We start from the raw sequence: 16,327 nt of genomic DNA, 5'->3' as shown, positions 1-16,327 counted from the left end.
TGCTTCCTCCCTCAGGCCAAATCTGGCTCGGCTATGCGAGAGGAAACGCTGCCAGGTGTCTAGCAGCAAGGAGTAGGCAAGAGAAGCCATGTTCAGAAGAACAGTTCATTTTCTACAGTGTTCCATTCATGTTCAGAAGAAGGTTATAGAACTGTTAATACAGACATTTCAATCTAAATACAGCAGATATAGAAGACTGAAAGATACACACAAGTTCACTGACTAAAAATATCTTATTATTGTTTTATTTATGTATTACAGATTGATTTTTTTTCTTATTAATTCTTAATTTGTTTATTTATTTTTAATATTTTGTGTTAAAAAATAAAAATAAAGAGATTTGAGAGGATTGGAATTTTTTAACCATGCCTTTCCTGTGGAAAACCTAATGCGGCCCAGCCTCACCCAGACTCTGCCTGCAGCGGCCCCCAGCTAAATTGAGTTTGAGACCCCTGTCCTACACCATAAATCAGTAAGAGAGGGTACGACCTCTCTCATGGCCCCAAGTGGTGTGTGCATGCCAGAGCACTCTGGAAGGCACACAGAGTCTTTACAGACTACTCAGGATCAAACCTCTATCATTATGCAATCGATTATACAACTCTAAGCATATATGAGTAAATATTTCTAAGCATAAATGACAATCAACAATATAAACCTTACAGCTGGTTTTAATAACAGAATTCATTTGTTTCTCAAACGAGAAAGAGCTATCGAGAAACACTCCTAAATCTTTAGTTCTGAACTTTTCCAGTGGGCCAAGGTCAACATTATCTGCTAATGCTAAATAGGCTGCCGTTATTAACTAATGCTAATTTGATGTGAATTAGCATTATGCACTAATGCTAACACTTTTTAACAATGTGAGTAGCTAATGCTAACACTATTTCCCTTAACTTTATAACATTGTGAACGGCTAATGCTAACACTCTTTTCCCTAGCATTACAACATCTGAGCTGCTAATGCTAAGTAGGCCGCCATTAGCACCTACGTCTATCCATCCATCCATCCATTCGCTTCCGCTTATCCTTTTCAGGGTCGCGGGGGGCGCTGGAGCCTATCCCAGCTGTCATAGGGCGAAAGGCGGGGTACACCCTGGACAGGTCGCCAGTCTGTCGCAGGGCTAACACACAGGGACAGACAACCATTCACACTCACATTCACTCGCACATTCACACCTAGTGGCAATTTGGATTATCCAATTAACCTATCCCCACAAGCTGCATGTCTTTGGACGGTGGGAGGAAGCCGGAGTACCCGGAGGGAACCCACGCAAACACGGGGAGAACATGCAAACTCCACACAGAAAGACCCCGGCCTGATGGTGGAATTGAACTCAGGACCTTCTTGCTGTGCGGCAACAGTGCTAACCATCGTGCCACCGTGCTGCCCACCTACGTCTAATTTAAGGCAAATACGCATTAGAACCTAATGCTCATATCGTTTTCCTTTGCTTTATAGCAATGTGAGCAGCTACTGCTAAATAGCATTAGCTAATAACAGCAGTCTAATTTAATGCAAGTTAGCATCATTTGCATTATAACGATGTGAGGAGTTAATGCTAAGTATGCTGCCATTAGTGGCTAATGAATAATTATTACAAGCTAATGCTAATATCGTTTTCTCTTCCCTTTTAACAATGTGAGCAGCTAGTGCTAGGTAGGCTGAAGCTAGCAGCTAATGCTAAAGCTAAAGATAATTTGATGTGAATTAGCATTACATTAGTGAGGAGTTAATGCCAAGTAGACTGCCATTAGCAGGTAATGCTAATTTAAGGTTAATAGGAATTGGCATCTAATGCTAATACCATATTTTCTTGCTTTAACCCTTTAAAACTGGTCAGAGTGGGCACACTCCATTTTGCGCAACTATTTTTAAATCCCGGTAGCACTGTAATCACGTGAGCTAGCGCAATAATTTTTTTTGCATATGAAACCTGAGGAGTTGTATTTACATCTTATGCCATCAGCTTGTCCTAGGTTACAGTTTCCTTCCACATATGCTTAGGACTCATATTGCTCTGCTGGAAATAGTTTATTTTGATGCATATGCTGTTATTTTGCAAATTTGCAGTATAATATTTATTTTCGTTTTTCCTGCAGTATATAAAAATTGGTGTATTTCAAAAATAAAACTATGAAGGCACTCAAAATAAATTTCCTGAGGTGGGAAACTATTTTGTGCAACTTTTTTGTATTTACAGTTTTGAGGGATAAGCCTCTTAAATTTCTCTAACTAGAAATATATGTTAAAAAAACAAAAACGATTTTCAATTTTTTTGTAGTTTATTGCACTTTTTTGCAATTTATGTAATTACTATGCACTTAATACATACATATTATTAAAATTTAGGCTGTAATGGTTGTATTGATGTATAGCAACTTGAAATGCTCCCAAAAATGGCTCTACAGCATGTAAAAATATAATATAAGCTCTGGCGGACTTGGTTCTATGGTAGGTCTAAACGGGTTAAATCAATATCAGTAGCTAATCCGATTGTTCAGTCTGACGTCAGGTGAAGTCATTTTTATGCATTTAAGAGCTGTGTTGAATTCAACATTACAAACTGAACATTAGAACTATCCTCTTCTCCAGGATTTTCCTGATTTAACATTTCAATATGACATTTCCAGCGCTTTGTTTTCTCTGCTCACAGACAAAACAGATACACGCATGTATATACAGCCCACGTCCAGCTCTGCATGCACTCCTGCTCCATTTCTATAGAGAATAAACAACGTAACACAATCATTCTCCATTGTTTTCAACTCAACCAGCTGCATTTAATGAAGGAGTTTGAATTTACTTTACAACAGCTGCTGTTGTTTCCTGTCTGCATTCATGTTCTTAACTGTACTCCACACATTCTGAACTGGTGTACCGTAATTGTCGGGCTATAAGCCGCTACTTTTTGCACAAGCTTTGAGCCCTGCGGCTTTTAGTCAGGTGCGGCTTTTCTATGGATTGTCCATGAGCGGATTTGTTTTGTTTGTTCCGCTGTTGTACGGCACTACGTTGCCTGGCGGAAGGATCGGGGTTCAAGAGTGGTATGTTGGTCACATGTCCATCCGTCAGGCAACGTAGTGCAGTACGAGGTAGCGCGAAAAACAAACTTCAAAGTAGCGCTACCCGTTCAGCTGGAGGCCTGGATGATGAGCGGCGATAAACTTGCAAAAAGCAAGTTATGCCCAACTCCACCATTGGATTCTGACAGCGTGGAAAAGTGTGAAAACATCCACGATCACCAACAGATTTCGAAGGGCTGAATGCTGCATGATGGAGAGGAGGACACCGCCACGGCCCTTCTGAGGGTGTTCGACTCTGACACTGACAACGAGGATTTCTTTGGTTTTGAAAGTGACAACGAAAGAAAGAAGCTGAGAGTGGATGACGAAGCCATCCTGAGCCTGTTTGTTTCCGACACTGGAGGAGAGGACTTTGGTGGTTTTAGTGCGCAGGAAGATGGTGGTGAATGACTGACTTTTCTTCTTGTTAAAGCCGTGTCACTGCACCTGAGCCTAAAAGGTAGTCCGAATCAATTGTTCTGGTGTGCTGTAGGTTATTGTTATGTACTACATTTGTTACTCATTTATGAAGCACAGTACATGTTTCGTACTTGTAATTACCGCTACTTGTACATATACCTAAAAAGTTATGCAAATATGTACCCATAACTTGTTTTTCAAAATATTAATAAAAGGGGTGTGTCTCCAAACAGCCATCTCTTTCCTGACAATTCGCTTTGTGCATATTCTCTTACATATGATAAGTCAACATTGAAACACCTGCGGCTTTTAGTCAGGTGCGGCTAATGTATGTACAAAACAGGATTTTCCCCTGATTTTAGCTTGTGCGGCTAATATTCAGGTGCGCTCTGTAGTCTGGGAAATACGGTAGTTCTTCCTAAAGTACTGCAGTATTCCTGCCAGTACATCCTTTTAGTTTTCCTAACTGTTTCCTCTGATGCTCGTTGCTATTCTTTCCTCAATGCAAATTCATGCTAAGCTCCTTCATATCCATCCCTGTTTCTAAACCTGTAATAATTGCTTTAATGTGTCTTTGGCCTAATTATGAGTCTGTCCATATGTTTGTAGTTCCCCACTTGCTTTGGTTTCTTAGCTCTGATTCTCTCAAATTTATCCTTGAAATCATTTACTGGCATCTCTCCCTCTCACTCCCACTATCCCCAGAACACCAGAGTATTCATCTCCTGGTTTATCCTATGGCCTCTTTGCATTTTCTCCAATCATCCCTGTTTCTAGAGTCTCACCCCATCTGCAGGCAGTCCAAGAGAAACTGCCTCTGCCATTTCTTCTTCTTAATCTTTGATTTTTCTCTTCACTTTCTCCATTGGGTCTTCTTAGACGCACTTTCCAGAAAGCAGCAACATTTTTTGTGCCCCATTTTTCAAATTGTGCATCTTACTTCAGCTTAATGTGTTTCCTGTTTTGTTTTTACACAGGTCATGTAAAAGAAATCCTACCAGAGACTCGACAAAGCTGAACTGAAAGACAGCACAGGCAATAAATCAGAGCAGCACAGAACTTAAGCTCATGGTCCATAGAAGCTGGGCTCTACAGGTGTACCAGGACAAGCTTAGTGTAAGTCCCTCGAAAAAGTTTCACTTGTGCTGTTTCGGTGTAAATTACTGGTTTGTTTGAACAATTTCATCAGCTGAACCATAAATACTCCAAAACAATTTCTTTGTGACTCAGTGTGATTTTTCATTTTGTAATATTAGCATGTCAAACTCTACATTCTCTACACAGATGAGAAATGAAGTGTATTTAATAATAAAAGTTATCTCTCAGAGACAAAGTTAGTGTCTCATTCAGGTCTGTATCTGAGTAGCCTCAGACACATGCAGTGCTCATATTTTCTGTTTTGTGTGTCACTCAGACCTCTTCCTGACAGGGGCAGCAATTTCATTTAAAGTCCCATTCACTGATACAGGCTGCTGGAGCTCCAACCAGGAGGGTACACACATGATCCAGGGAAAAAAATTATATATGGTCTCTTAGATAAATATTAAGAGGTCCTGTGTTTTACTAAAAAATCAAAGTAGTAAAACACAGGACCTTTGGGTTAGATATAAGGTGATTTGACAAATCATGTCTGTTGTAAATGAGTAAGCCATTTATCGACCTGACTCAGGTTTTAAATCATCATCAGAAAAGACTGAATCCTGACCTGAGAATCCCAAGTGTACACTTTGGACTTTCCACTGCAGAAAATAGAAGCTTCAGTCCTGAATCCTGCAGGTTGTTGTTACCCAGATCCAGCTCTGTCAGATGGGAGGACTGGGAGCTCAGGACTGAGGACAGAGCTTCACAGCTTCTGTCTGACAGGTTACAGCCACTCAGTCTGAAGAAAGGATGACAAGAAGACATGAAACACTTGTGTTAAAGTATATTCATGGTGCCATGAGGAGCTACTACATTTACAATATTTCAACACTGTTTCAGGACATGCTGGAATCCTTATTGCCTCATGTTACAAAAGACAAATGTGGCAGTTTAGTGTGATTTGGATGGATTCATTAAAAAAACAAAACATAAACACTGTTAATTTTTTCCAAATGAAATTGATTAAATGATGTTAATTGATGAAAAAAAATCGATATTGCTTGATCTGACCTCAGCGTTTCCAGTTTGCAGTATTGACTCTTCATCCCAGCAGACAGAAGCTTCACTCCTGAATCCTGCAGGTTGTTGTTACCCAGGTCCAGCTCTGTCAGACGGGAGGACTGGGAGCTCAGGACTGAGGACAGAGCTTCACAGCTTCTGTCTGACAGGTTACAGCCACTCAGTCTGAAATCAAGGTGGAAGGGAGACAAGATCAACCAAACAAATCAGAGCTTTATTGCTTTTTTATTGTTTTTAAGCAGAAATCAGTGAGGTGCTGGTAGATTCTGTTCTTTTGGTTTATTACCCAACAACACACACATACACTAATATTTGTGACTTTTGTAATAGTAGCATTTACAATGCAAAGCAACAGCGATCACAGATTGAAGGGGCCTGAATAAAACTACAATGCAGTGATTTTTAAGATGACCTGTTCTTCCAATTTCCAACAACAGATTTCTCCAACCTTACAGTTAAAAATAATTCTTTATCTCATACTGAATCTTGGTGCACCTCCCCCCAGTTTATTAAAATGGAGTGGTACTGAAGTTGCTGTAAGTGATGTGTGATGCCACTGATTTCCTTTCTGATCCAATACAAAGTAAAATTCAGGCTGGTATCTGCGATACTGATGAAAACTATTCCTTCAGAATCAATACAAGACATCATAAGAAAATATGATGTTTTGTATAACATAAAAAGCCTGAATTTTAAAATATTCAGTTAATAATCAAAAACAGATGTGACTGAAAATAATAAAACTGAGAAACATTTTATGGCCATTCGATCCTTTTACAACCATTGCAAGAGCTTGGTTGGCATAGCCGGCAATACGTTGGATAGTAATAAGTCCGGTGGGTGATGGGCTCCACCAGGGCTGCCCTTTGTCACCGATTCTGTTCATAAATTTTATGTTTAAAGGCTGTATCAAAAGTTCATTCAAGTTACAATATTGTGGTCAAAAGTTCTCCTTTTTTCTTTTATACTATACAACTACGCTGTCTCATGGTTTTAGGACATGGATCTGTCATGGAAGAAATCTATGACCACTTTTAATCAACATTTTAAAAATAAACATGATCACATGTTTACTCACAGAGCCTTGTTGGAGGCTTTGACCACTGGCAGCAGCCTCAGAAGAGCCTCCTCTGAAGCAGAGTATTTCTTCAGGTCAAACACATCCAGATCTTCTTCTGATGACAGTAAGATGAAGACCAGAGCTGACCACTGAGCAGGAGACAGTTCACCTGTGGAGAGACTTCCTGATCTCAGGGACTGTTGGATCTCCTCCACTAGAGAACGATCATCCAGTTCATTCAGACAGTGGATCAGATTGATGCTTTTCTCTGCAGACAGATTCTCACTGAGCTTCTTCTTGATGTACTGGACTGTTTCCTGATTGGTCTGTGAGCTACTTCCTGTCTGTGTCAGCAGACCTCGTAGGAGAGTCTGATTGGTCTGCAGTGAAAGACCCAGGAGGAAGCGGAGGAACAAGTCCAGGTGTCCATTTGGACTCTGTAAGGCCTTGTTCACAGCACTCTGGTGGAGAGATTGAAGTTTTAGTTTGTTAAATAGTTTAGACCATGTAGAGATTCTCTGTTGTTGTTCCAGCAGATTGAGTCCAGAGTTGATGAAGGTCCGATGGACATGAAGAGCAGCCAGAAACTCTTGAACACTCAGATGGATGAAGCAGAACACCTTGTCCTGGTACAGTCCTCTCTCCTCTTTAAAGATCTGTGTGAACACTCCTGAGTACACTGAGGCTGCTCTGATATCGATGCCACACTCTGTCAGGTCTGATTCATAGAAGATCAGGTTTCCTTTCTGCAGCTGATCAAAAGCCAGTTTTCCCAGAGACTCCATCATCTTCCTGCTCTCTGGACTCCAGTGTGGATCTGTCTCAGCTCCTCCATCATACTTGACCTTCTTCACTTTGGCCTGAACCACCAGGAAGTGGATGTACATCTCAGTCAGGGTCTTGGGCAGCTGTCCTCCCTCTCTGGTTTCCAGCACATCCTCCAGAACTGTAGCAGTGATCCAGCAGAAGACTGGGATGTGGCACATGATGTGGAGGCTTCGTGATGTCTTGATGTGGGAGATGATCCTGCTGGCCTGCTCCTCATCTCTGAATCTCTTCCTGAAGTACTCCTCCTTCTGTGGGTCAGTGAACCCTCTGACCTCTGTCACCATGCCGACACATTTAGGAGGGATCTGATTGGCTGCTGCAGGTCGTGTGGTTATCCAGAGGCGAGCAGAGGGAAGCAGGTTCCCCCTGATGAGGTTTATCAGCAGCACATCCAATGAGGTGGACTTTCTAGGGTCAGTTAGGATTGTAGTTTTGTGGAAGTCCAGAGGAAGTCGACACTCATCCAGACCATCAAAGATGAACACAACCTGGAAGTCTTCAAAGCTGCAGATTCCTGCTTCTTTGGTTTCAGTAAAGAAGCGATGAACAAGTCCCACCAAGCTGAACTTTTCCTCTTTCAGCACATTCAGCTCTCTGAAAGTGAATGGAAACATGAACTGGATGTCCTGGTTGGCTTTGTCTTCAGCCCAGTCCAGGCTGTATTTCTGTGTTAAGACTGTTTTCCCAATGCCAGCCACTCCCTTTGTCAGCACTGTTCTGATTGGTTCATCTCTTCCAGGTGAGGCTTTAAAGATGTCTTCTTGTCTGATGGTTGTTTCTGGTCTGTCTGGTTTCCTGGATGCTGTTTCAATCTGTCTGACCTCATGTTCATCATTGACCTCTGCAGTCCCTCCCTCTGTGATGTAGAGCTCTGTGTAGATCTGATTCAGGAGGGTTGGGTTTCCTGCTTTAGCGATGCCCTCAAACACACACTGGAACTTCTTCTTCAGGGTGGATTTAAGGTTACGATGACAAACTGCAGCTTGAAGTTCTGAATGAGAAGAAAAATAAACACTCAATTCCAAAAAGAACTAATCTTTAAAACATGTTGCTCCATCTTCCATCTCTGGAAAATGTCTCATTTATCCAGCAGCTTAAATCTTTAGATAAATCCTCTTACTGCTCTGCAGACGGTCAGCCAGCTCCTCCTGCTTCATTCTCCTCAGGAAGTCCACTGTGATCTTCACAAACGCCTCTCTGCTGCTGCTCCTCTGACTCTCTAAGCATTCTGGGTAATCTGGACTCAGAACCTTCTGGATCTTCTTCAGCTCGTTCTTCACAAAAGTGATGATGTTGTCCTCCAGCAGCTGGAACAGAATATTTATGAATGAGCCAATCAGACTGAAATCATGGAGCCAAACATCAGATCCATGTTGGACACACTGACGATCCACTGGTCTACAAAGAGCAGCATGGAGATGACTGTGAACAGAACAGATGTAACAGTAGTTGTTGTACATGTACAGACCATAAATATGGAGTCCAGCTGTGTTTGATGCTGCTGGGCAGACTGACCACTGGGACCCTCTGAGCTCTGCTGGTCCACTCTGTGGAGGAACCATGAAGGATTAGATCAACACAGGATAAAGATCCAGGAGTTTCTGCTCAAATAACTTCATCTGAATCAAGTCTGTCAAGTTTTAAACTCTCAGATTGTGAACATATCAGTAATTTTCAGTCTGTTTTCATGGACGTCCTTTCAGTGGTGATGTCAGGGATGATTTTGAAGAAGCTCATCAAACTGAACCATCAGCAGATCACTGCTCCAAAACCAGAACATGATCCGAGTCTCCCTCCACCACCAGAACACCAGCTTTACTAACGTGGTAGATCAGTGTAGTACAGATCAATAACTGATGAGTCATTTGATCAAAATCACTGAGTGCTTCACGTCTGACCCTCTGATGCTTCTGTAGACATTTTGCATATTTAATGAATGTCTGACAGTTTTACATTCATTCTATGAACACAGTGGAAATGTTGTGTTATAGTCTCCATGTTGTTTCCAGCATCATAAATTCTTAAGTTCAGAAAATTAGATTCTTTCTTCACAGCTGAAAAACAACAACATTTATTCTCTATTGAAATCTGCATCGTCCACTCCAAAGGTCACAATCTGAAGGTAACATCTGGTTTTGTTCCCTGTGGTTAACTCTGAGCATCAGTATGGTGGGATTTATCCACTACATCCACACCACTGTGGTTCAGTGTTGTCCTGATGGAGTAACAGCAGCCAGTATGATCCAGGCTTTAGCTGCTGGGTCTCTGTGTGACCTCTCAGACTGTTTAACAGATCAGACACAAAGAGAATCAGAGCAGCTCTGTTCTTTAAAGACAAACATGAACCCACTCAGGTCACACTTTCCCCACAGATATGAGCATCACTGTCCTCAAACAGCAAATGACCAAGTCGAACATTTGGATCTTTTCTCTTTCATTGTTTTCTTTTTAATGAATCTTTGTAACAATCTGAGGATGTTTCAGGTCATATTTATCCAGGAAACACAAACATGTAAAGGAGTCATCACAGCTCTCTGACCTCGTTGCTCCAGGTTCACCACTGAAGAGTGGAGGTCGATCTTTGGACCGGTCACTCCTCACAGACGGACAGCTGGACCCTGCAGACTGTGACCTCTGACCTCTGCAGACACAAACATGATTGAAGCAGCTGTGATCACACAGACTGCAGATAATGCAGCTGTTTCCTGTCAGTAACATCCTCTTAGATTAGAGTTCAGCTTTTTACAGGAAAACTGGACAAAACTGATTTTTGTTACAAACTCATTTTCATTTCCTCTCAGCTCACAAACACAGTCAGACAATCAACCAGAGTCAACACTGATTATAATGTCAGTGCAGAATTATTTCTGTTACTCAGTGAGTTCAGCTCTCTGACCTCGTTGCTCCAGGTTCACCACTGAACTCTGGATTTAGACCTTTGGACCGGTCACTCCTCACAGACGGACAGCTGGACCCTGCAGACTCTGCTCTGTCCTCCTCTTCCTCCATCATCGTCTTCAGTCAGTCTGAGAGGTAAACCACAAACACACAGTGAGTTCACATTAACAGGAGGAACTGAGTTACAGTCGCTGACCTCTGACCTGTCATGTGACCTAGAAACCAGGTCAATATATCTGTAGGTTCAGTCATCCAGGTCATGTGATCTAAGGAGCTTGGAGAGAAAAGAGACGTCTTTAAGTTTCTGGAAGACGTTTCATCTGAGAAGCTTCTTCAGCTCTAAAACCAAACGGTGGAGAGTCCCAGATATTTAAACCTGAGAGGGAAAGAAAGCATGTCGCTGACCCACCACTGATGTTATTTCAAGGAGGAAACTGAGAGCCTTTGCACCAGGAGCACAAACATCAGCTCCAGCAATGATCCACTGATGTGTTTTTATTCCATGTATGAATGTTGTTATTGACAGAGATGACGTTTGTGTGTCAGTGATGCAGTGACTGTTGTTGTTACCTGTACAGGCTGGTTAGACTCTATGAAACAGATCATACAGATCTCTGCATGTTAGAAGAGACTATTAAAGGTCATGAATGAGACAAAGGCAGGGAGGCGTCCTTTACAGCTAAACAGCAGAGTGAGAGAACAGCCAGCACCTCTACATTTATCACATTATACAGCACATGTATGATACTGACAGGGATGAGAAGAATTTAGTGATTCTGATCCCATCATTGATATTACTTATTGATTCTCAGTAGCTCTGCTCTGACAGTCACCACCATCACTGAGCAGCATATCAAAGACATTTGTGCACATTAACTGCATGTTGTGGCTCAAATGTTTGTGCATGTTGGAGGCATTTCCTCTTTGTTGTGATCAGTGTTGGTCATTACTCAAAACAGTCATTATTACACATATTACACAGAACACTTTGATTAAAAGTAATGGAGTACGTTACTTCATTACTCCTCATAACATTACTTTGATGTTACTGTGTGAAATGAACAAATGAGCATGTAACAACATAAAGCTGAGGTACAGCCCCACACACCAACACAGATCCTGATGAGGTCACGTGATGTTTCTCTGAGTGTTTATGAACACAAATCAAAGATGAAACAGCACAAAGACACTTCAAAGTGATTCTACTGTAGAAACATGAACAGGTAGAAACCTGCAGCCTGACTGCTCATCACTTTGTTGCCTGTTCAAGTTCAGCAGCAGCAGCTCACTTTATCACGGTGCTGGTCTGGGGTCAGTGTTTACTCAGCTTTAACCTCACTCTGGGTTCTTGGCTAGCCTAGCTTTAGCTTAGCGTTAGCATGCTGTGTGCTAGCTTAGCGTCAGAGCTCTGCAGGTGTCTCGTGTGTAAATATTAATCACAGTGACAGTAAAGGAGGTAAAGGGCTGTGACGTCATCACGTACGCTGCGTCCTCTGTGGGCTCTGAGTGAACTCAAAGTACAAACTACAAGTACACAAACACGAACGTAGCTCAGAGTGGCGGACACACTCGGCCTCGTTGGTCCAGCTGTGAGTCCGTTACCGTGAACTATGGAGCGGCAGATTTGTGCTGAACTAAGCTGCACACAGCTGATGTTAGCCAGGAAACATTACACACTGACTTTAATGGAGAGACCGGAAATACAAACACACACAGTTTGTTGTGTGAAGAAATCAAACACGAGCTGAACAAACAGTAAAGTTCCTAAAGACAAACTGTTAAAGGAGGAAACAAAGCAAACTTACAGTTTCTTCACACACCAACAACAAGCTCCACTCCACACCTGGACACTAGTGATGTGCGGATCGATCCTGAAATATCGATTCCTCCGATACCAATCATTTATGTTCTAGAATCGATTCTCACATTAAAATATCGATATTTTAGTAATTTAGAGTAAATTTGTAGTTTATCATTAACAGGAACACAGTGGAAAGAAACTATAACATTCGGATTGCCTACATTCAAAGGAACTACTTCCTCTTCCGCCTTTCATAGTCATGTGCGAAATACGGCTGTATAAACGTCTCGCAGCCCCTTGGCGTGCGCGCTCACAACAATGGCTGAGCGTAATTGTGCGGATGTATTTTACCTCCACAAACAGCTGAGCCGTGGTTTGCAATAAATGTGGCAAAAAAAGTGAGGTGTTGTGGCCATACTTGCCAACCTTGAGACCTCAGAATTAGGGAGACATTCAAAAGGGCTGTTTGGGCGGATAAATATATTTTACAGGGTTTATTTATCGGGTAAAATACGTTAAATGTCACCGTTATTATTGGCCGGCCCGGAAACAGCGGGGGTGTCCAAATTCAGAGGCTGCTTCCACCTGAGGACCCGCCTTCGCGGTCTAAAGAAAGCCGGGTAGTACGTCACGAGCTCCCTCGGTGGAGTGAAACTCTGCCGTCTGCTCCTTGCTGTCTAAAATATAACCGGACACTGACGTAAACTCTTCTGTTTAATCAGTTTTCTGTTTTACGTTTATTCAGCTGTGTGAAAACCCCGGAGGAACCCTCCCGAGGGAATAATAAAGTTTAATTTAATTTAATCTAATCTAATAACTTTAATCTCAGCCAAACCGATTTACTCACGAACAAATAAAACACTGAAAAAGCCCAACAATAACATTTTTAAGTTATCAAAGTGACTTGTACATCATGTTTAACCCGAGTGGTGAAAGACCGCGGGGTTTGAAGACGATGTGTCGGTCGGCTCAGATATTTGAAGTTTACACAGCTACATTCTCACCTGAAAATATGTTAAAAGTTTTTTTGCGACCCAGAAAGAGAAATAAGAGTGATATTAAAACTAAGTCGCTGCCGTCATTGTTGGAAACTGGAATTGGCTGGGCCGCGCTATGAATTCTGCGATATGGTTTTTCAACTTTGTTGTCCGGGTGGAAAATCTGGAGAAAGGTGGGATTCTCCCGGAAAAATCGGGAGGGTTGGCATGTATGGTTGTGGCAACATCACTAACCTTGTCAAACACCTCAGAGTAAATCATATCACAGAATATGACGAGCGTATGTTGAGGCGAACTGAAGAGGAGGAGAGGGACAGGTGCTGCTAGGGTGAGAGTCTCTCACGGAGTCCTTTAGTCCTCCAGGCATAAATAAATAAATAAGGAAGCATGATAATATTTGATAATATTTCAGCCAGGATGCCGTCTCCAAGGAGACCTGCACCTCAGCGCTGAGCTCCACATCACGCCCTGTGAAAGCACAGATATAAATCTGCTGCAGTGAGAAGAACTTTACCCAACACAAGTGTAGAAGTAGACATTTGACTTTACCTACAACCTGTTAACAACAAAGCTTTCATTGCCTCTGCTGTTGATGTCATGTAGGACTAATCATACTTCACATCAGCCATGCACACGTCAGAGGATCTCCAGGCTTTCAGTAATAAAGCCAAGCAGATGATGTGAACATAGCAATAGTAAAACATGCATCATAATCAGCTGTATGTGTCGACTATGTGGCACCTCAGTCTTGTTGGCATGAAGAAAAGTTGTGTAACATGTAGCATAAGGGCTGCAAAGACATCATGTAGACAGCAGTCGTCTGTTAGTCGTAACGTATCTCCTGTTAAAGAGTTAAATGTGCGTTCTCCATCTCTGTCCTCTCACAGCTCGCCGTACACCAACTCCAGCTGTGGTAACCATGGCTGTGCCCATCAACACGCTGAAGCTGAGACGCCACCCGTCACTATGGCGACTCCAATAGGGTTACCTGTCAGCTGTGGACGCATGAAAGGAAAACAGCAGAAACACAGACATGTTTACTGGAACATTTCCTATTGACAGCTTTATGGAAAAGTGGGTTTAAACACTTTTCTATGTTTTATTTTGTTTATTTATGGATTTATTGTGAAAGGAATTTCAAAGTTTTAATTTGACCTTTCCCCTGTTTTTCATACAGACTGGAGACGAATGGATGGTGCTTTCTTTGTTTGTCTAAAGATAATGAATAAAACTCTACACACATCTTAAACCACCCTCCTTTCTATATATTTTGTTATATAAATGGAAAGTATATAAGACACAAACTGAGCTTATATGATACTAAGGACCCTGGAGGTCAGTCCACCTTTATAATTCAGCACAGCCTGGAGTCTTGGTCTTTTCTTGGATGTTGGTTCCCTTTGTTTCCATCCTCTGTTAAGATGTTTCAGTAATGTTGAGGTCTGGGGAGGCCAATCCATGGCTGACGTCCTGTGATGCTGCATTAGCAGTTTGTTCATAGTGAAAAATGAAGCCACTGCCAATCAGACATTTGCACAGTGGATCAACTTCTGATGGTACTGTCCTGAATTCCACACCTATAATATGTTTGCATGTACTGATGAATATGTGCAGCTGATTTTCAGTCCAGTTCCTGTGTGACAGACGCCAGTCTTTCTGCCTGTGTCCTTCCTTAACAATAGAGCCATCCTTCCACTGAGACTGTTTCTGATGAGGCTTCACTGAGCAGTAGATGGATCCCTCAGCTCATCTAATCGTCCTATTTCTAACACATGACTGTCAGAAACTGTTAATCTGCTGCAGCTCTTTAACTCCTCCACTTCTTTTTTTGTAATCTCTTAGTTTCCTCATCTTTTAAGGTGGCACTGCACACCAGATCCAAAGTCAACATGCTGTTATATGATGGAGTTGAACCTGTAATGGAGTTTGATTTAAACCAATCAGCAATTAAGTGAATGATGATGAGCAAAGATGGTGGAGGTGGTGGATGAAGACCCGGACAGCTGTGGTTGGCTCCTCGTATAGAGCAGAGTGAGGTTGTGTTTGCACATTATTATAAAACCATGTTCACCATATATTTTAGCTGCAGACAATAACATGATTTCTTTGCTGTGGTGATTTTATTCCACTTTGGTAAAATGGGAAACCATCATTTCTTGCTGTAATTCACACATTATTCCAAGAGCCTCAACACGAGCCTTGTAGTCCGACCATATATAGACAAATCAATAGTTGTGTTTGTAACAGCTCATGAACATGAATCGTTCCACATTACTTTGAAATCATTGCAAACTAAACTGGAATAAATGAGTGTTTATATATAGTTTTGTCTCAGCTGTTCATACACAGTGTTTCAGTTCTTATCAGAGTCCCACCGTCTCACTGTGGTGAACCTTTAGCTCTGTTGGAAGCGTGTTGTTAGACCAGGTTTCCCTCATTTAAAAATAATCTCTCATTAGAAATGGACATGATGTCTAAGACATAGAAATGCTTATTATGGGTTCACTTGATGTCACTGAAAAGATGCACATGGGTAACGTGCAGGCCGTCCAGCTCCGAGGTTTATCTCCTCACCTCGAGTCTGCGACACTCTCTCCGTGTCCTCTCAGATAAGGGCGCGCACATTTCTGCACCATCTTCTAAATTACAAAGAGCGATTCACAAAACAGAAGCTCACAAAACACTCATCACAAACCAAAAATGGCTCCACTGAGCGTCAAACTGTCACCAGAATTACTGATAATCTAAAGACTCACAGAACTCATTTTGTCTCATTGTGTCTTAGTTTGAGACATAAGTGCATGATCATAATACTGTGTAGTTAGATGAGACAGAGCTGATGCTTGCTCTTAATTATCCTCTTCATGTTTCCCGAGCCTCAGCAGTGGAAGCTACCATGGATAGAAAGACTATGACTCATCTTAAATCTCAAATCTTTGTCTCCAAAGAGCTGCTGATGTGTCCGATATGATCCACAAGCTTAAACTAGGATTATAAGTGTGTGCAGTGATGTGTGTGAAACCTCTGAGGACTCACACGTGTGTGCTTCAGCCCACACACACATATGAAGCACTGCGACCTCACACAGAAGTGTTT

General features: G+C 41.9%; 2 protein-coding genes across 2 annotated transcripts in view; both read right to left on the bottom strand.

Annotated features, from left to right (window-relative positions):
- LOC309704923 (uncharacterized protein) overlaps positions 1-16,327 on the bottom strand; it is a 535,689-nt gene that overhangs the window by 333,369 nt on the left and 185,993 nt on the right. The window contains exon 5 of the mRNA XM_082530433.1: positions 10,074-10,175. Within this exon, the coding sequence (XP_082386559.1) occupies positions 10,074-10,175 (102 nt within the window). The remainder of the gene's footprint in view (positions 1-10,073; positions 10,176-16,327) is intronic.
- On the bottom strand, positions 4,389-7,818 carry LOC309705613 (uncharacterized protein; the record flags this gene model as incomplete). Its single annotated transcript, XM_082531525.1, has 3 exons — positions 4,389-5,365; positions 5,638-5,811; positions 7,799-7,818. 3 exons carry the CDS (start codon positions 7,816-7,818, stop codon positions 5,170-5,172), a joined length of 390 nt encoding a protein of 129 aa, XP_082387651.1. The 3' UTR covers positions 4,389-5,169.

The sequence above is a fragment of the Aulonocara stuartgranti genome, assembly GCF_965226115.1.
Source record: "Aulonocara stuartgranti genome assembly, chromosome: 4".
Classification (NCBI taxonomy): Eukaryota; Metazoa; Chordata; class Actinopteri; order Cichliformes; family Cichlidae; genus Aulonocara; species Aulonocara stuartgranti.
This window is presented reverse-complemented; position numbering and strand designations above follow the sequence as displayed.